General features: G+C 37.3%; 1 protein-coding gene across 1 annotated transcript in view; it reads right to left on the bottom strand.

Annotated features, from left to right (window-relative positions):
• The window catches only part of LOC140169798 (palmitoyltransferase ZDHHC3-like), a 32,431-nt gene extending 10,702 nt beyond the window's left edge, over positions 1–21,729 (bottom strand). Inside the window, exons 1-3 of the mRNA XM_072193100.1 lie at positions 21,610–21,729; positions 16,211–16,299; positions 14,747–14,826 (exon numbers count right to left, since the gene is read on the bottom strand). Coding sequence (XP_072049201.1) covers positions 14,747–14,826; positions 16,211–16,299; positions 21,610–21,728 — 288 coding nt within the window. The 5' untranslated portion in view covers position 21,729. The remainder of the gene's footprint in view (positions 1–14,746; positions 14,827–16,210; positions 16,300–21,609) is intronic.
• Between the last annotated feature and the right edge of the window lie 549 nt (positions 21,730–22,278).

The following is a 22,278-nucleotide window of genomic DNA, read 5'->3' on the forward strand; positions in this document are numbered from 1 at the left end:
CAAGCTCAATAATGCACTGACATTCTTTCCTTTGTAAGAAAAGTGATGTTCATATTAAAATTACCGGTTTATACCAAACGCAATTAAAACTTAAAAAGGGGCAATTTGTGTTTAAACAAGAACACCCTACAAATGTAAGTCATCAAAGTTCAGATTTTCTTAGAAATATTTCAGATTGTCCCTTTTAAAAATAAGATCTTGTTCATGCAGGTTACTGGGCATATAAGCAAACTAGATGGACCGCGGTTCTCGGATGTCGCGGTTTTCGACGCACAGCGTCGACCGTGATGCCTCCACCAAAGGGAGTGATGTGGAATTCACAAGTTGATACAAAGCTTCAAGCCTAAAAGAGGAGACTGAATTTGACCTTAGATGACACCTGGATGACCCCAAAACAACCTTTCAATGACCGCCAAAATGACCGCCCAAAAATTTGGCTCCAAATGTTGACTGTAGCCACCAAGTTTCATACCCATATAGTAATTATACTAATTTGACCTCAGATGACCCCTGGTGACCCCAAAATGACCTTCAAAAAATTTGGCTCTAAATGTTAGCTGTACCCACCAAGCAGGCCTCGAAATAAGAAAAAATATCCAAGGGTGCTCCGGACCCTTGCCTTTGAAATTTCAAGGGTCCTCACAAATTTTCAAGAGTCCGACACCCAGACCCTTGCCTTTGAAGTTTAAAGGGTTTAAAACTAAAATGAAAATTTACTCAGGGAGCTGGACGTGAACCAGATTTTCCAGTGGAACAACAAAACTAGGATTTTCTTCCCTTTGCTTGGTTCAATTTTTACGGGTCACGCGGACCCGTACCGTAGGCAATTTACGGGTCCGCACTTACTTTCACGGGTATTTGACGCAAGGATGCGCCTTATTTCGAGCGCTGCCACCAAGTCTCATGCCCGTACGATAGTTTTTACTAATTTGACCTCAGATGACCCCTGGTGACCCCAAAATGACCTTCCAAAAAATTGGTTCTAAATGTTGACTGTACCCACCAAGTTTCATGCCCATACGACAGTTTTTACTAATTTGACCCCTGGATGACCTCAGATGACCTCGAAATGACCTACCATAAATTTGGCTCTGAATATTGACTGTACCCACCAAATTTCATGCCCATACGACAGTTTTTACTAATTTGACCTCAGATGACCCCTGGGTGACCCTGAATGACCCCAAAATGACCTTCAAAAAATTAGGCTCTGAATGTTGACTATACCCTCCAAGTTTCATGCCCATACGACAGTTTTTACTAATTTGACCTCAGATGACCCCTGGGTGACCCCAGATGACCCCAAAATGACCTTCCAAAAACTTGGCTCTAAATGTTGATTGTACCTACCAAGTTTCATGGCCATATGACTATTTTTGCTCATTTGACCTCAGATGACCCCTGCATGACCTCAGGAGACCTTGACCCACTAACCAATATAAACTTGTTTTGTCTGGGGTCAAGATGCACCCACCCACCAAGCTTGAGGAATGTGCGACCCCCAGTCTCCGAGAAAAGAGGTAAATAATGAAAATGGGCCCTCTGACCTCAAATGACCTTTTACCTCAGTATATGACCTTGAACCTCACCCCAAAAGAAGTAGCCAGAGTTTTTGACCATGACCCACCTATCCTGAAAATCTGAAGTCAATCCGCCCATCCATGCCCGAGATATCGCATCCGGACGTCCGGACGGAAGCACGGACATTGCAAAAACAGTATGCCTCGCGGTGGAGGCATAAAAAAGTTTGCTTCTTATACAAAATGTAGGCTGTGTACATTTACTTTTTGGAACAATTTTATATCAGTTTTTTTTTAATCCAGAGAAATCTAAAACAAATTATATTTTCAAGCAAACAATTAAAGACAACAGATTTTGTTTATCATACAAGCAGCATTCAATCAAGTAAATGTTATGAAAATAAATCCTGTTTTCATATCTGCTCAACTCTCTGCACTGATTTTCAATTGGACATTTGCAATTTGAGGCATATGTTACCATGAATCCGAACTATAAAATAAAAATGGCATTTTACATTTTGGTTTTCAGGCATCCCAAGGGGAAACAAACTTTTTTAGCCTCACAGAAGTAAAGTTGTAAAACTTCAAGCCCCAGCTGTAGACATCTAAGGCTAAGAAAGCCATGCATTCATGCTAGCGATATTAAAAAGAACCATGATATAATGCATTCATCTATTAGTTGGGCTATTCCAGTTTAAATCCATACACCTCCAGTGGCGTAGATTTCTTTTTGACATTGGGGGGGGATGGAGTTTGGAAAAAATTCTCGAAGTATAGTCAATCCAGCACCTTATAGCGACATAATAAGTTTATATTACAAATGTGCGCGAACCTCATGAAAATTTTTTGCTATTTTGAAGCTAAACTGATTAAATATGGTGTAAAAGTAGAATAAATGCGCGCAAAAATTTCTATTTTGGGGGCTAAAATGAGCAAATATGAGGTTAATTTGATCAGAAACCCATTATCAGGCGTCAACATTGGGGGATGATTGTATGGACCATCCCCCTTGCAAAAATATTGGGGAGATTTATCCCTCCCCGGATCTACGCCTATGTACACCTCCTATAGAATTTTCCACACAGGAAGTGTGAATTTCAAATGGGGCTCCCTGAATGGGTGACTCCACACCCAAAACAGTGACATCAGTATTAAACCTACACCCTCTGGGGGAAGATTAAGATCATGTCTTCTACCGGGGGTGTATGTAACTCAAATGGAACAGCCCCTTGTTGGGTATATGGTACTTTGCACTTTCTAGTACCAGCTAGGATTAACTGACATGGCAATATGGTTTCACAACCATATTGCAAATATACATGTACAACCAAAGAAACAATACACTGGCTGTAGATTGTTATCTTCACATCTAACTGTAGCTGTCTGAGCCGGATGCGAACTGTTAAACAGTGATGTCAAACAACTTCAGGTGAAACGTGATTGAATCCCTTTTGACAGTGAAAACAAGGTAAAGATCATGTAATTTACATGATTATTTCCTGAGGAATGTCAGTCATTTCTGTTAACTTGCATTTGCATATATAAATACGCTACTGGAAAAGTGTACATTCATCACCGAATAATGTTGGGCTCCTGTACAAAGGTATAGGAAGAGTTGTTAAACTCTCTGAAGAATATTTAATTTAAACAGAAATGTTAACAAACACTAAAAACATGTATATGTACATACAATACAAGGGTGCCAGCACTGCACAAGAAAAAAGTGTACATTCAACATTTTTCCTTATTTTAACAGACGCCTGTTCTGAACGATGCTTGTTGATGTTTTTGGGGGAGGGGGAACCAGCCATTAACACTCCAATCTTATATCAAACAACAAACTACAGCAAAAATAAGATGCCCTTCTTGTTTGTCAAAATTAAGTTTTAAAAAAATAATAATTTTGATCCCTAATCAAAATAACCAACTTTGAGTTTAACTACTACATCACAATCTTTTTACAGTACGAAAAATAAGTTTATGAAGACAATTAAACAATTACAAAACAATTCACAGTATATATGAAAGCAGAATATTTTTACAAAAAGTGCACATTTATACATGGCAAAGTATGAATTATTACATATCTTGGGAAAAAAAGTCTTGAAATACTTTTGTGTAAAGAATGAAAAACTTCCCACCCCTCTCCCTCATGCATATTGAGAAATGATATTAAATGTTTTGCCAATGTCTTCTTCAATATCTTCTTACATGTTCCAACATTGATTGATGGGGAGAAGGGAAGAGTAAATCAATCTTCATATTTGCCCCTATTCCTGAACATTTCTATGATAAGAAATCCTTCACAAAAGTTCCAAAAAATTTTTTCCCAAGATTGTACTTTATTAGAATTAGGCTAGAATTGGCTCACATATGTACAACGTTGTTTGTGAACCGTGCTGGGTGAAACAAAGACAATTCTTCAAGCAAGTACAAACGATTTCCAGTGAGAAACATCATTCATTTGTGTATATATACACGTGATCGACTATAGAGTACAATACTTCTCTACCACTATCACAGGACACAACTGACATGTTATTGTCCAAAATTCTAAGTTGTTATTTTACTAAATGATATTTGTTTTAATCTGCAAGCAGGCTGATTCAAAAACATTGGCTTCCCCAAATAAAATGCAGTATGTTTACTTAATCCCGCAGAGCATATGCGGGATTAGTTACCATAGAATTCCATTTATAATAAGCATGCTGTAAAGATCCACCTAATGGCACATATATGGGCTCCTTTGGATTTGGGTCAATTTTACGTACAAATAGAGAGCGCCCTCCTCTGAATATCACAACAACAGAAGGGTTGTGCACTTATTTGCTGGTGAGATATTTATGGCAGTGCACTTGTGTCTGACATTACAGTTACATGTATGTCAAGGGAACTCATAAGCGCCATTAGGCGAATCTATTTCTTTACAGTATATGCCTCTAAACAACTGTTTTTGGGGTTTTTTTTGGTTGTTTTTTATGAAAGAGATAAAAGGTAGACACCACTCAAAAACATTACAATAGTACAATAGATTGGTCCTACAATAATACATATGGTCGCATGTCATAAGTTGGGTACAATTTCAATTACATGGTCAAAAATGACAAAAAATGTATTTTTTGATATGTTGTATATATTGACAACCTCAAATAATTAACACCATTTTTAACCATAACACATGCTTAATTTATGAGATAATGCTTAATTACTTTAATTAATTAATACACAGGCGTCTATGTAAATCTCAATTTTCAAATGCATTTTTCTCAAATCGGACCTCAATTACAAAAATGACTGTAAAATTTTTATTTTATGCAAGAATGTCATCAGATATGGGGATATGTTCTCAATACATTAATGCTTCAAATGAACTATTTAAAATAATTGTACGTATGTTAATTACACTGTGAAGGTCAATGACCTTTTTACGAGTAATTAGCGAGACGGTTATTCTATTATTGAGGAAATGAATATCAAGAAGAGAAATGTACATTAGCATGTTGCTAAAAATACCGAAATTCAACTAGGATTTCATCAAAAATGAAAAAAAATGGAACATATAACCCGTTAAGGTGGCGCTTCACCTGTTGATAAATTTGTGACTATTTTTGCATTTTTCTCAAAAAATAATAACACACTGGTAACAAAAGTTATGTATATTATTAGGGGTGGGCACACAAGGACTTTTTTCTGCAAAATTACACAGGAACCAGTTTTTCTATGGCCAAATTGCATCAGGAAAAAGAATCTGTCAAAAAAATTTCACCAGATGAAGTCTTATATCGGGTTTTGACGAAAATTCAAAATGGCCGCCAAAATAGGTGTTTTTTAGGGAATTTACCACTATTAGTATAGTTTTAGGCCAAAAGCCAAGTAATATGTCTTTCTATATGTTTTTGAGGCTGCTGATTCCATATCTGCCATTAATATAATGGCCATATGAATATCTAGATGGCTAAAATTCAAAATGGCCGCCAAAATAGGTGTTTTTTCAAGATTTTGCCACTTTCTGTATAGTTTTAGGCCAAATGCACCAAGTAATATGTCTTTATATATGTTTTTGAGGCCGCTGATTCCAAATCTGCCATTAATATAATGGCCATATGAATATCTGGATGGCTAAAATTCAAAATGGCCGCCAAAATAGGTTTTTTTTTCAAGATTATGCCACTTTCTGTATAGTTTTAGGTCAAATGCACCAAGTAATGTGTCTTTATATATGTTTTTGAGGCCGCTGATTCCAAATCTGCCATTAATATAATGGCCATATGTATATCTAGATGGCTAAAATTCAAAATGGCCCCCCAAATAGGTGTTGTTTTTCAAGTTTATGCTACTTTTTGTATAGTTTTAGGCCAAAAGCACCAAGTAATATGTCTTTCCATATGTTTTTGACGCCGCTGATTCCATATAATTTATATAATGGTCATATGAATATCTAGATCAAATATGGCACAAATTTTAAATGGCCGCCAAAAAGATCACCTTTTTAAAGAATTTGCTGACAGGGACCCATTTATATTGAGTAATAAAATATGTCTTTTAGGTGTTTTCATGTCGCAGACTATGAATCTCTACTTGATAATAATCACATTTGATTAATGATTGTGGCAATATCTGATAATATATTCATAATGGTACAAGAGGCACCATTATGGCAAATGTACTGCACCAAGGTTTTTTAGTACGCACAACTGTATGTCAATTGTGTAATTTCAGGTTCACCATAGCAGCTCAAAAACAAACATGAAGCCACAATATCGCTATTTAAGTCTTGCTGGGTTAGCGGGTAGATCAGCCCTACAATGAGGAATGCAAGTTCAAGTGTATCGCTAATTTAAGAAATGGATGCTTGAATTGTGATCGGTAGAGTGATATTTCAGTGTCAAAGAGACAGTAGCCAATATTCGCAAATAATCAATGTCAGCCAAATTGTGACAAGTGAACTAACAGAGGACTGATTCAAGAAGAAAGTGTTGCTAAGAGCCTGCAGATGCAGGATCCAATAAACAAGTTGGTATACCCTGACTTCAATATTTTGTCAGAGTTGAGCACTTTGAATGCCTACTAGCAATTAGACTACAAGAAGCATGTCATTAAGTACTCCGAGCTCTGTTAAGCTTTGGTAAATCAAATCCAGATAGATGGTCATGCCTACCAGACTATGAAGTCAGTCTGGATGATCTAGCACTAGCATCATATTTCACACATTGTGTTTGGTAAGGAGGAACAAGAAAATGTTGATTTTCCAAGTGACACTTTATTGACAGTGATGATGCAGAGCCTGAGCCAAACAGAGCTGATATTGCTTCCACTTGCAAACAATGGAGGTCAAATGGAGACCTAACACATATGTATTTTCAAGTCGCTGAGCCATGAACCGCTACTTGGATGACATTATCTCAATCTCCAACACTCGCTCGATAGAGCAGACAATGTTGTCACCGCAGAACTTAACGATACACAAAAGCTGCTGGTCACAAGCTCAATGCCATGATAGGTAAGTGACCACATGGTCGATGGGTCTAGGCGTGGCGTAGCAAGAAATACAATGACCACTGGCTAATGGCTATGTCGAAAATTCAAGGCTTACATCTGCAGTCTCTTAGCAACACCTTCCTCTCTCTCTCGCTCTCTTTCTGATTCTCGCATTTTTCTCTAGCCCTTCAGCCAATTCGGTTTTGGATGCTCCTTGTTTATTCTTTCGGATCCATGAGTTAGAAACAGTAGCATTGAAAGTAGCTTTGTAAAAAGTATTCCCGATGCAATTGTCCATGTAAATTTCGTCCTTTATAGTCATTTTTGACATCAAATTCTGCTTCTGTTTCTTTTAGAAGGTATCTGTTTTTGCACGTATGTCAGTGTATGTCCTAAATATTTTCGTTCATATCCCAATTGAATTGCCCGACTTTATCAAACCAATCTTCAGATTTTTGAGTAGAGATTTAAATTGGTCATAGTCAGCGAGGATTCTTTTGCCCAGAGATTATGCTGTCATCAGACACTCTTCTTGATCCAGTCCTCTGTCATTTCACTTGCCTCAATTTGGCTGGCACCATATTGTTCCCCTTAGCCCTTGGACACTGAAATATTATTCTACCGATCCCAAAGGATCCATTTCTTAGATTAGCGAAAGCCTTTACCATGCATTCCTCGCTGTAGAGCTGAACTACCCGGTGATCCAGCAACACTTTAGCGATATTATGGCTTCATATTTGCTTTTCCGCTGTTATATGGTGAGCTGTTATGAAGCTGAAATGACACAATTGACACTGTGATGTGCCCTGAATAATTTAATTTGATTATTTATCTTTGTTTACAAAGTTACATGAGTGATGACATTTTGGGGGAATTCCCCTCTCAAAGTGAGCAAAACAAGCTGAATCATATCTAATTTGGAATATTTGGAAACCCCCCTTCAGATTGTAAAAAGTAAAGGTGATGTCACGGGATTCCCCCAAAGGAAGTGATGTCAGGGGATTCCCCTCAGGAAGTGATGTAATGAGAAAGGTTAATGCATGCTATAATTAAGGCTTGGGAATTTCCACATTTGGCTATTAATATTTGGGATTTCCCCTTGCTTGATATATAAGAAAATGTAAACACAATTATTGTCACAGTTGATAGTGTTGATCTGGGCTATGCTTACAGTCCAATTCCTTGAAAGAAAGGAAATTACAAACCAGAAATATTTTATGTAGTCAAAGTACTACTATTTACCAGTGTTGTCGGAGAAGATCTAGAATACGTCAAAGAACGTTATTCTTCCAAGAAAGGAAATATATTCTTCTGTTGACTTGCTGAAGTCTGGTATTTTGATTCAACACAACTGTCAAAATAAGTGGGGACAACTGCATTGCAGTCCTGCTTCCTGAAGATATTGTGTGAAAGGTGGAAATAGCACCAAGTTTGGAGAAAGCAGCGCAAGGAGTTAAATCTGGAGAACTGCGCAAGGAGTTTGGCATAGGAGAACGGCGCAAGGAGTTTAGCATAGGTGAACGGCGCAAGGAGTCTAGCATAGGAGTTTAGTATAGGAGAATTGCGCAAGGAGTTGTAAACGTGTTTGGAGAACACCATTTTCCTGTAAGGATTTTATACGCAAGGAGTTATCAATGCAAGTGTACAAAGGACTTCGCTGATTGTCGCATGGGACAAGTGAATAGGGATATATTACATCAGTCGTCCAGAACATTACAAGAACTTTATGATCACCAAGAAGAAGAATGCTGGCTAAGTACAAAATAGATAAAGAGTGATTATATTTGATTAATGTATATGTGCATTTGTAGTCATTATATTGTACCAAACGAAACTTGCTTTCAATTAAAGACTTAGATTTTGTTAGCTTAAACGAACAGTGTATTTGTGTTGTGCATTCGTGTGAGTTCGGGTAAAAGGTGATTTTGGCCTTGAGTCAGGTACGACTCGTAACAACACCATTATACAGTCGTGCCTACCAATAATATAAAAAACAAATGCCTTGGTGCGGTACATTTAACATAATGGTGCCTCATGTACCATTATAAAATGTATTATCTGAGGTGATTATTGCCACTATTAATCATATCGCTTAATAAAGTAGAGATTCATAGGCTGCGAAATGAAAACACCTAAAAGACACATTAGTCAATATATCAATATAAATGGCTCACTGTCCGCAGAAAGTCTTTTTTAAAAAGGTGATTTTGGCGGCCATTTTGAATTTGTAAATATTATCTAACCTAAATATTCATTTGGCCATTATAGAAATGGTAGATTTGGAATTAGCAGCCTCGAAAACATATAGGAAGGCATATTACTTGGTGCTTCTGGCCTAAACCTATACAAAAGTGGTAAAATCTTGAAAAACCACCTATTTTGGCGGCCATTTTGAATTTTAGCCATCTAGATATTCATATGGCCATTATATTAATGGCAGATATGGAATCAGCAGCCTCAAAAACATATAGAAAGACATATTACTTGGTGCTTTTGGCCTAAAACTATACTAATAGTGGTAAAATCCCTAAAAACACCTATTTTGGCGGCCATTTTGAATTTTCGTCAAAACCCGATATAAGACTTCATCTGGTGAATTTTTTTTGACAGATTCTTTTTCCTGATGAAATTTGGCCATAGAAAAACTGCTTCCTGAAAAAAATTTGGGTCAGTGCCCACCCCTAATATTATAGGGGTAAGGAATCCAGTTACTACACTTGAATTTCAGTGACTCAAGAAAAGCGGTATGTTATATTTATGATAAGAAAAGAGGTACCGCTAGAATGTACCTCATTTCTTAACATATAACGATTCGCCCTCTCTCTTCTATATCGTATGAGCGACGTGTAGTGAAGTAATTGGAGTCCTTATCCCTATAATATACATAACTTTTGTTACCAGTGTGTAGTCACTTTTTGAGAAAAATGCAAAATTAGTCCCAAAAAATATCAGGGGGTGTAGTACCACCTTAAGTAGTCAGTAATTGTTTTAGTTGTACAAATTCAACATTCAAAGCTGTCAGTACATCATAGCCTCACTAGATTTGAAAAAGTAACCAGTAGTTTTGACATGCTGACATGTGCTGACATAGGCCCGATTGCACACTCCCACATCCGCCTGCTCCACATCCGCCTGCTCCTCCACCCCTGGCATTTTTCGTTTCAACTGATGTGATTTTTTTATTGAATAATGTATAATTATATGCTTCAGTAGACTGAAAGAGTATAATATTAGGCTTAAAATGAGGTATCAACCACTGCTGTAGGATATGGGGTTACGGAAAGCCAATCAAATTTGACACACAATTTTCCGAAAAATGTAATCCCTCCACCCTTTTTGCATACCCAACTTATGACATGCGACCACATGTGACATGATCAAGGGGAATGAGTCACATGTCGGCAATTTTCAATTTGAAGTTTTTTATATCATTTTCTGGTAGTTTACAAATGCTACATTTTGATGCAAACTCCATCAAAATCGGACATCTGGCTACCAAGTTATGAGCATTTATCAATTGCTGAAAACAATATAAAACAAAAGAATTTGAACACTATTTTTGCCAATATCTCAGAAACAATATTAGCGACATCCAACTCATTCCCCTTGATCATGTCACATATGTACAGGTTTGTACAGCCACCTGTATCAGTAATCTAGTTGCTGCAACCCCAAATGTTTTTGTGGAGGGTGACTGCCTTCATCTCTTTTATCAAAACAAAAATGTCATATAAAGGCATATACAATGTACTTGTAGACAGAATTCTACGGTTATATATGTCTTCCAGGTTTAATGTGGTTTGTATTTATCAGTGTTGCCCAAAGAGTCTAAGGATCATTCATTAAAAGGTACAATTTCAAAGAGGGATCCATGCAGGCTAAACTGTCCAAGAAGGGGGCAGAGGACCTGGGCACCCTAAAATATGCTACCTTAAATGTCCCTTCTATCTTGAGATATTCAGGCACTATATTGGCTATTCCAGTTGGAATCCATACACCCCCTATGGAAAACATTGCCTTAATCTTCCACACAGGGGGTATTGATATCAAATGGAGTCACCCATTCAGGTATGTGCAATTCACTCTGAGTGGAACAATGTACTCTTGTCTTCAAGGAAGTGTATGGATTTCAACTGGAATAGCCCAATGCGGGTTAATTGAGTGCGCAGTGATAACATCACCTGTATCCAAGTTTACTTACGCCATTCCTATCATGTGACCTGTCACGTGACTTATCATCCGATTGATCTGTCTGAAACTTGCCAGCATATGACAAGCCTAGCAAGAACTATGGTACACACATACATACATGTAATACATACATGCACAGTGCAACAAAATAAATATTTTTAAAAACAATTCGGATATACATGTAACACTTCATTCATGTCTACAATGCAGGGATTCCCAACAAGTAAGAGTTGCTGTCATCAGCTCAAAATGTGGAGTGATGACTCAGAAGACTACAACTTACAAAGTGGGTCATTTTGACCAGTGGTAACCAGTGGTCTGAATTTCAAAAAGGATTGCCACAATTTTGTAACCCAAAGGCAGGCTGAGCAGCACACTGTGATTCCCCGGTGTATGCAATCAAAATAGCCTGTAACTGATTTCTAATAAAAGGGAAATTAAAGGCACTCAACGTCTGAATATCTAGACCCTTTTTTTAAAGAAATTCACTCAATTGCACAAATGATTCTTTGATTGAGTATAATTCCTGTACTTCAAGATCAATCAATCAATTGAATAATAAAAAAAATTGAAATTGGCAATTCAGCACTTTGGTGGATCAAAAACCTTTTAAAAATCAGCAAAATAAGAGGAATTTACCATTAATAGTCACCTTAATTTTGCATCGAAACTTGCAACTTGATGTTCATAGTCCAATTTTTGGCAAGGGATAGTGAAGTTTGTGCCTTTTGAAAGTATCAAAATAGTGTGCGTAAGGTGTAATGTGGCATCACTAATTTCATAAAGGTTGAGAACCCCTGGCTATAAGGGAACAACCCAAAAGATTGATGGTGTTAGAACATTCAAATTGTTTCATTTCATACATTTTTGTAACTGACCCCTCCCTCCTCTTCTGTAACAAAACAGAAATAGGTGACCATAATATCTAGACATTTTTAAGAGCATTACAAGATGAGGAACATTTTCACAATTTTTTACCCCACCCCCTCTTATAATGAAACTATAGAAAAATATTAAATTTGTGTACATCGTGGAACAATCAACTACGCTTGTTACTCCGCGATTAATCATGCTAACTACACGCGCATACAATGCTACTCTATGCGTCCATATTAGCGAGGCTATCTGCGTACAACTGCTTACTACGCACAGCCACGCAAAGAGTATGTTCCACGATGTACACGAATTTGATCATTTTTCTATAGTTTTGTTTATAGGATGTCATCAATGTTTTGGGTTGCTTCCAGATGATGTGTGGCAAACAACTACAAAATCAGGCAACTATTGAACACTTCTAGCAGCTATACATGTAAAAACAATCAAAATATTGGGCTATTCCAGTTGAAATCCATACACCCACTACGAAAGACATTACCTTATAATCAAGGGTGAAAATAAGAAATAATGAACCAGGGGCTCCTTTTTGCACAAAATGGCCCCTGGTTCACTTTATTCAACATGGAACCAGGGGCCACTTCTAATCAACAAGGGGCCAATATTTGTTCTGGATAAGTTCATTATGCATTTATGGCTATGGAATTGAATTTTTGATTATAGTGACCAGGGGCCAGTTTCTGAAGAAAAGTGTCCCCTGGTCAGCTTAAATTTAGATGGGACCAGGGGCCATTTCAGGGTTTCTGGGGGCTAAACGGCTCCCGTCTCCCACTTATTTTCACCCTTGCTTATAATCTTCAACACATCCTGTGTGGGATAAGGCACTATATTTGAAAGGTCATGTCTTTAATACAGGGGTGTGAGTGACCTCTATTGAAAAAAGAGGAACTTTGTTCAAAAAAGAGGAAAAAAGAGGCTCAAAATGGGCTGAAAATTAAAGAAAAAGCTAAAATTTTGTCTCAAAGAAATTTCCAAAAAAGAGGAATTCAGCTTAAAAAGAGGAGATTTCACACCCCTGTTAATAGGGCTTTTATAGATTCAACAGGAATAACCCTTAATGCAGCAAAATGTGCACATCGATTCATAGAATCATCACAAAGCTACAACTATGTAGGAGAATGTTGCCTATTGAACCACATGGAAAACCAAAGGAAATAATTTTATTCTCTTTTAACAAAGATGTATTGTTCCATTCCACTTGCATTTCTGACCATTCCACTTGCATTTCTGGGACTTCCATCTTTCACCTCACAAATTGTGTTTCGACCATCAATGGACATTTAATTAGTCTGTATATGTACATAGTACATGTACAACCTCCTATAACACACACTGGTTGTAGAGGCTGAATTGAATTTTTGCGGCAAAAAGTTGTTTTTGCCTGTTGTTTGGGATCAACAAATCACTTTGGAGGCTCTTCACAGGTACATGTAATATCTATATGACTTATAGTACTCGGGTATTCGCCAAATGCCAATATTGCAATTCAACGATAAATCTAACAAATCATGATGTTTGAATAGTTAAATTTAAAATCAAATCAAACATGCAGTAAAATGCACAACATATTCACACATGCCTGCAATCAAAATGGCACAGAAATCAAAAGTACAGTCTTTCCCTAAATATATTTTAAGCAGCATTCTACCGTATTGTTTGTAATAAACGCTCCCCCTCTAATAAACGCCCCCCCCCCTCCAATGTTTCTGTGAAAAATGCGAACATTTCCATGACATATCGTGTAGGTAAGCTTAAAACTTGCATCAGTCATGCCAGTCACGATCGCTAAATTGAATGGACAAAACCTATTATGACACAATTCCCATCCATTTCACTGCCTAATTATGGTAGAATTTCACTACATGTAATTCCATGCACTTACATGTGTAATTTTGTTGTATTCCCCACGAAAATATCATTTTCCGTGGGCGCCGCCATCATGTAAAGTGTGAATCCCTCCTTTTAATAGGAGCACCATCGGGAAATTGAACATGATTTTAAAGCTTTTTTCACTGACAATTCACTTCCAATAAACGCCCCCCTTTTGGAAAAATGCAACGCCCCCAGGGCGTTTATTACAAACAATACGGTAATTACTTATTAGCATTTGAAATCTGTGACTTTTTAAAAATCAGAGTTGAACTAACCTAAGGTAAAAGAAAAAGAAAACAAAAACTGTTCTAAGGGCCTGACCAACCCAGATTTACTGTTTTGGATTTTTTTTTAAATTTGCTGGAAATTCAGCTGTTTTGGACAAAAAGTATGATCATTATTTCAACTGAAAAAAATGCGAATGAAGCAAGGGGAAAAATTTCAAAAAACTCAAAGCAATTTATCTATGCAGATTTTGGAGATACTTTTGAGTCACTTGCTAAAAAAAAAATATAATGTTATGACAAAAGTTCATATATTCGCATTTTGTTAAATTTGCAACCTCTACAAAATTCTACCGCGCAAAATAAAAACACGCAAATATGCTCTTTTAATGTGTAGGTGTATGTAAGAAAACTCAAAATCGCAAAATTAAAAACAAGCAATGAAGCTCAAAATTGGTGAAGCATGAAAATTGACATGACTTACTTGACATGAAAATTATTAAATAAAATTACACATGCAAAACTTGCCACTTATATAGTATTTATTTAATGTTAATGACCACTAACCTTGTCCATGACTTTCTTAGGAGCTTGACCTGATCTGACATCGGAAAAATCTATGGCATTACTGGGAAGTGGAACAATACCTTGAAAACAAAATCACATATGGTACAGAAAGTGTTATTCCTCAATCAGTCAATCCAGGAAATTTATATAAGCGGCTAAATCCAAGATTCATGCCACTGACTAAGACACTGAAGAGCTGAGTTTATGAATCATGCACAGTAAGCCAAGAAAATAAGGTACCAGTAACGTTTACCCCTATATATCCTAAACAAAGACAGATATGTCATAATTGGAACCAGAAGCCAATAACTGCATCTTTTAGCTCGAATTTAAGACCTCATTCTTTGAAATTGTTTAAGAAATAAAGACATGACGACCCAAAACCCCAAGGAAGATGCCCATTTAAAAGTTGCAGTTTCCTCCATTACATGAGCTATTGATTTGTACACAAACCGTTCACGAACAAGGGAACTAGCGCTGTACTTCCAATGATTAGCACGTTAAAACTAGCGTCATGCTTTCATTGATTAGAACACAAAAGTGCAACTTTTGATTTTGTCTCTTCGGCAGGTTTTATCACCATTTCTTTAATTCTCAACCAATTTCAACAAATAAGGTCTTGAATCAGAGCTAAAGAGTTCAGGTATTAGCTGCTTGTTTTAATTTTGACATATTTGTCTTTAATTAGGATATATAGGGGTGAACACAACTGGTACCTTAATTTTTTGGCTTACTGTATACCATTAGGAGAGGGTAATCAGGTGACCATAATGTGCGCAAGGATGGTTTCTTTAAAAAAACAAAATATAAATTCCACAACCGATCAATTATTGACATCAATCATGTACCACAACAATGCCCTTACTTGACACAACATATTGACAACCAGTCAAATATGTGTTCATCAAATTGCCAGATATTCATTGGTTTTTAAATACATATTTTGATGGTCGGTGTTTTTCGTAAAAATCCATCTGAAAAGGTTTACAGTACTGAAAGCTGATTACAGTATAAAGTACAGGGTAGATGTTCAACCCCATATGAAAGACATGTCTTAACCTCCCACATAGGGGGTGCAGATTTCAAACAAAGTCAGGTAACCCCATTTGAAATTCACACTCATTGTGGGAGATTAGGGTCACATCTTCCATCTATAGGGGGTGTATGGATTTCAACTGGAACAACCTATTGGTGTAAGAAATCATAACCTCTGACCTGTCCAGAGGTCCATTCCACTAAACTTTCCACTAAGCTTTGTAAATGTAAGTCTCAAAATCATTTGTAACTTACGGCGAGTCGTAAGTTCAATTTCACTAAACATACTTACGAATGGTTCACTTCGTAATTAAGTAATAGGGATTTACTGCAGAGTACTTCATAAAGTTAACTCTAGTATATTGGGTATTCGTAACTTTATGAACGGTTAAAAGTTTAGTGCAATGGGCGCCAGGGCTGTTTACTTACCTGGATCTGATGTGACTGCCCTAACATGTGCAGTAATTAAAAGAAGCACTATTGTATTGAACACTGTTGCATGGAAGGCACCCCATAAACTGCAGAAAGAATGAGAAAAAAATATGTATTATTTAGGCTTGTTATCGACAGAGCTACTGACGCCAATGAATTTTTTTGAGATTTTTCCGACAGTCGATAAGAGACTTTCATTGTCGACAAAATAGTAATCAATAATAAATCATGCACGGCTAGTAATTAGTAGTAAAAATATAAAACCAAGAGCTTCACAATCCAGACAAAATGACCCTACAAAAAACAAAGGGAAGCCAATTAATATATTTACACTTTAGATGGGTATAGGCCTACCATGATAAAGCCAATAGAATTGCCATGATCCGAGTTAAAATGCCGTCCAAACCTCCAAGCTAAAAACTTTTTACCAATACATGTGGAAAGTAACTATGTAAACAACAAGTCACAGCAACTGTACACGGCACATGTTGAGCTAAACAGCTAATTATAAATGCACGGTCGAGGGGGGTTCACTGTACTCGTCAGGCACTCGTGTAATAATAGGTGATTTCCCGTGATGGTTTGTTTATCCACAGATGTAATTATTTCCTTTCTCTTGGTTTCTTTCGTTCTTTTTTCTTTTCTTTTCTTTCTTTTATGTTTGTTTTTTCTTTTTCCTTTCTTTCTTTTATGTTTCTTGCATTTCTCTTGATTGTTTTATTCTTCTTTCTTCTCCGCGAATCAACTTTGATTTGCGTGTGTACGAAGTTAGGCGAATCACTGCGCGAATTGATTCGATGACCCTGCAGCTAAATCGCTAAATCAGCTCCATCGATATTATAATAATTTAAAATGCATATGACGTATTGGGGAATACCGCGGAATTCCCACCCTGATTGGTTGTGCAGAGTTGTTTACAGAAAGAATTCACGTGTTCGGAGATTAAGAGATGAAATCGTCCGTGGGAGGAGGCGATTCTAAAAATAACATGCCCTCAAATTCACCTTGGGAAACCCGACATTGAAGGGCGCAGGGACTTCACGTGTCGAGTGTAAGTGTTTACAAATTTTTCCCAGGGACGCACTGTACAGTCGGGAGTGTTGTCACTGAGTGGATAATATTTTGTGGTTTTATTATACAATGGACAATGGAATGTAGAGGCGTTGTTGGTAAATTGGGAGCAACAAAAAAAGTTCTTAGAAATGACAATTTTTATAAGCTTTAAAAACGCAGTTTTTATCTCTCAAATTTGTGAAAATATGGCACCAAATGGCGTCAAATTAAGGTCCATTTTTGAAAATTCTTCAACTTCGCAGCCACCTATCACGGGACATATTTAACAACAATTTTATATTCCCGGGAAACTTTGCATTTTTTCCACCTCTGCGTGTACATGTATGTGGTGCAACGCTGTGTGTGAGGTATCAATAGCCCAGCGAACGCGTCATGTCGTAACTCATGGGTCAGTCCATTATTACCGTGTAGGCACTGGGAGGGCAAGCTGATGTTTTAATACTGCTTGTAAAGATGTAATTATATTTCTTGGCCCGTCTATGGATTAATTATTATTAAGCTGTTTTATTTTTAATATAAAAGTGAGATGATACGGCAATGAGTTGATTGGGTTCATGATAACACAGTCATATTGAAGTGAAGTCCTTCCCCGAACCACTTTTGAACTGCTTTTTGGGGAGTCCCCTGCACACGTCATTACATCATCGCTGCATGCTTTCACTGTTGAATAAATTTGACCTTGTAAATCATTGTAATAAATCCTCAAAATAAAGGAGAAAAAGCAAATAAGGCCGTGTGTTTTGAACTCGCCACCCTTAGCGTTACATCACAAATATTATGAATTTTTACACCAATCAAGTTTCAAATTAGAATATCTCCACAACTATCAACCCTAAACTAGCAAAAGTATACATTTTTGGAATGCTGAAGGCGAAAGCAATTTAAATATACACATTTCAACTCATTGTACAGGGTGACCTTGAAGTTATACAGGTGGAATAAAATAATTCCAAATAAAAAATGGGTCACTTAATGCATTGCTTATTACTAACTTGCAGTTATAAACTGAAAGTAAACAACATTGATTTGGTTAAAGATTAGGGGGAGCCTACTGACTATGGAAGAAAAAAAATCACAGCTGTTTGGTAATCTCGGAATACAGGGTGTCCCAAAATATGTTCAATTTTTTTTACAATTCAACATATTTTGAACTGAAACATTTTACCCCTAACCCATACAGAAAAAGTAAGTCCATATTTAGATTCCTCATCAAATTTCCTCTCAGAAAATGTATATTTTGACTATGATAGGGTAAGTAATTAAAAATTTACAGCAACTTTTAAATTTTGAAGACATCCGCATCACTTACTACAGTGTTTAATATGAAAACAGGTACTTTTGTACGTAAAAGTTTGTATTTTATAGACTAAACCAATCATAAAGTGTTCAAAATGATTAAAAACAATTAGCAGAATTAATAATCTTTCAAAAGAGCTCTTAACCATGTCTGTAGCCCATATGCAAAGATATGATCAGTTGATTCAATGCGCACACACAAAATCTTTATTTCCCATAGACTTTGCACATACCGCCACCGCCTCAACCGCCACCGCCTCAACAACCACCTCGGCAATTCTGAACTCAAACAACTATAACTCCACTATCTTAGCTGATAAACAATTCTCCTTTGGAGGTCTGTTAGGGCACTCAATTAGCTACAAAATGACACCAAACACACTACAATACCTTTTGTTTAAGCAGAGATATAACAATTTGAACGAGTCTTGATTTGGAAAAGCGTAACAAAACCACCATTTTTGGGTGGCGAGTTCAAAACGCGTGGCCATAAATGAAGCCATCCAACAAGAATAATGTTTGGAAGAAGTCAATTCATTCAAGGGAAATATGGTAGGATAAAGTTCGGCACCGCTCAGTACAGGTAACAAGTGCTATTTTAGGGTCATAGAATTCGCCATCATCGGCCGTCATGGATGCACAAATAACGCATTGAGTGCTTAATTCGGAAGCTTTATAAAGACTATATTTGTCACTTGTTTGTCGACAAAGATTCGACGTCGGATTCAGAGTTTTGGGGACATGTCGCCAAAGAAAAATAAAACGATAACAAGCCTAGTATATAATGAGCTTAGCTATACCACAATTTTCTATACATCACAGTGATACCATGCAAGATATTCTGATACTCTTCAGGCATGCACATTTTTGTGTTGGCATGTGCAATTCCTTACACATTACATGCAATACCTGTGCATGAGGATAGATTAAAGCAGCTGTAATCAATTGCGTATATGCAATATGTTGTTTTGTGCTCTTTCCCCTGCACGGATAAATATCTTTGTTGTGCAGAATTATTTGTGAAATTTGGGAGAACATCGCTTGTAAATCTCACACATTTTAAGCAAGTACGTCTTAACCCCGGCTTAATTTCCCATTTAAAAGCTCTAAAAAGTTTGGGCCAGTAACTTTTCACTCGGGCCTGTAACTTTTCAGAATTACAGGCCCAGCTGACCTGTGTAACTTCTTGAGGCATATTTCATAATTTCTGACACTGACCTGGAGCCAAGGGCAATAACAATACATGGACACAATCACTGACATTTACACAATGGAATAATGAATTGTTTATGACATGCATGGGCTGGATTTTACGATCGACGAGGTAAGGTTTTCGGCCTGTCCCTGCGTGCGTGGATTAGACTAGTTTTCAGCATCAAAGATACTTGCGATGACCATTTTTTTGCGGACACTTTGATAACAGGTAACTTTTATAGGGTAGAAACGACAGTTGTACAATTGTACGAAAATATACATTTTGTACGGTACCGGTATAGACTGCCCAACTAGCCTGTATCTCGTTTCGGCCAAAGAACGTCTGTAATACATTGTACATACCTGTTTTTAATGACTTTGCAACAATGTTTCTATTGTCAGCAATAACAGCTTGCATTCACACTTTTGAGTTTATATGGTGAATTTTCGTACACATCATAAATAAGTGAAATCAGAATATCCTGAAAGGAATTTAGGTAAAGAATTCAACGACACTGACCTCGCAGCAGCTAATGTTTTCATGTAAACATGGCGTCATTAAACATTTTAGCCTACGTTTCAGTATCCTACTACCGGATCGTTGAAACAACAAAACCTCAATTCCCGGCCTCATTCACGAATTCACTCACCTTCCTACACCACCAGTTGAAATAAAACTCGAAACATCCCGTGTTATTCCTCAAAACTACATGCACCTTCATTAATAAAAAATTGAAATCCTAGTAGAAATCCGTTATCGAAAATTGTTTGATATAAAACGTCACCAAAAGTAATTTTTCTGAAGAGTAGATACCGCTTGTCAAAATGGCGGCCGCAGTCGCATCCCCCCCAGCTTTGTACGTGTACCCAGGTCACGGTATGTCTACGTGACGAACAATCAAGGTCAGAGAACAGCGCAACCTGTCTGCTGTAATATAATGGCTCCGCCCAATGAACGGCGCTGTCAATCATCCTTATTGCCTTTGTCGAACAGACTTTTACGCAGGTAAGAGCTCATGCTGTCCCGGGCGCTGTCCTCACTTTTAGGATCGACGTCATTCAACGAGCGTCAGGCCGACACAAGCTGGTTGTGTAGGAGACTATCATCGTGATGCCCACGTTGCAACCATTGGATTACGGAAGAAATATTCATACCAGGACTGAAGCAAATGTGGCCATTTCTATGTTTGTACCGGGCATGTACCGCCATTTTTCAACACGGAGCTAGCGGAAAATACTGCAAATTCGTCCAAGGTAAGCAAAGGGTTGGGGATCGCATTTTTAACTTTGACTAAACTGTTTCGGAGTTAAGGCACGCTAAAAGTAGACCATTTCGGGGGCTGTATTTGGTGTACATGTGACGCTTTGAACAGAGTAAAAACGACCACTTATTCGCTATTGCTGAAGTATACCCGCCGAATCATGTACCAATACACAAGGTATTGGTACATGAGATCAGGTATAGTACCGGTATACATGTAGGCCTAAAATGTTTACAAAAATATATTTGGTCTACACGTCATGCACGTTGTGCATGTATTCAGTTGTTCGACGTATAACTTAGTATAGCATTAGATATAAGTTAAAGCAGAGAAGATGTAATATAATAAATGTAGTATCTTCTTTTTATAGTACTAAACAACATGCACCGTAACGAAGTAATTTATAATGTAAGCTTACGTCAAAAACGTTGAACTTATAAAATCGAAAATGAAAATGAAAATTTTAGACCTCCCAGTTTAATTCTTTAATTCTTTAATACGTCTTACGTCTATCCTTGTCAGTTTACGGTCACCAACGCGATACTAAATACAAAATTCATTATCAATTACCTTGTAGACATTGATGGTATTATAAGCCATTCTACTATCACATAATCAGCATAAAACACAGCTATATATGTAATTAAAAGGCAAAATATGCCGCACGGATCGTCGCGACACACAGCCATTTTCCGGTATTATTTTCTGTAGTGATGACACATTTCACAGGGCAGACATCCTGTACACAGGGTTGACAACCTGAACAAGTCATACATACACAGGCGGTGCTGTTCACGATACTATAAATATTCAGGGCTAATATTTCAATTCATTTTTCAATTAAATTGATTGTCATCTTCTTTAGCGCTGAGTAAATTATTTTTCAGAGCAGCGGCGGCTTTTCGGTTTGGTGACCATCGGGAGTGACCAGGACTCCTGGTCAGGAGTATTTCTCTGGCGACAAAAGTTTAAAGTTTATCATGACAAGTGCACGTGAAGCGGCGCGAAAAATTTTGCCCGACTAGAAGCTATACCAGAGGATGATTTAAGCACTTCCCAGCAAGTCTTGCGGTTAGCACAGCTATGTGAGTGAACATGACACCACTGCCCCGACTGCCCGCCCACTGCATAGGCCTACACACGTGCATGGTTAAATTTGAATTTGGACAGATATTACAATAAAAACACCTTCACAAAGTTGGTCGATTTCACATGTTAGGCCTATGTTATCTATACAGA

Source organism: Amphiura filiformis, chromosome 14 (genome assembly GCF_039555335.1).
Source record: "Amphiura filiformis chromosome 14, Afil_fr2py, whole genome shotgun sequence".
In the NCBI taxonomy this organism is placed as follows: Eukaryota; Metazoa; Echinodermata; class Ophiuroidea; order Amphilepidida; family Amphiuridae; genus Amphiura; species Amphiura filiformis.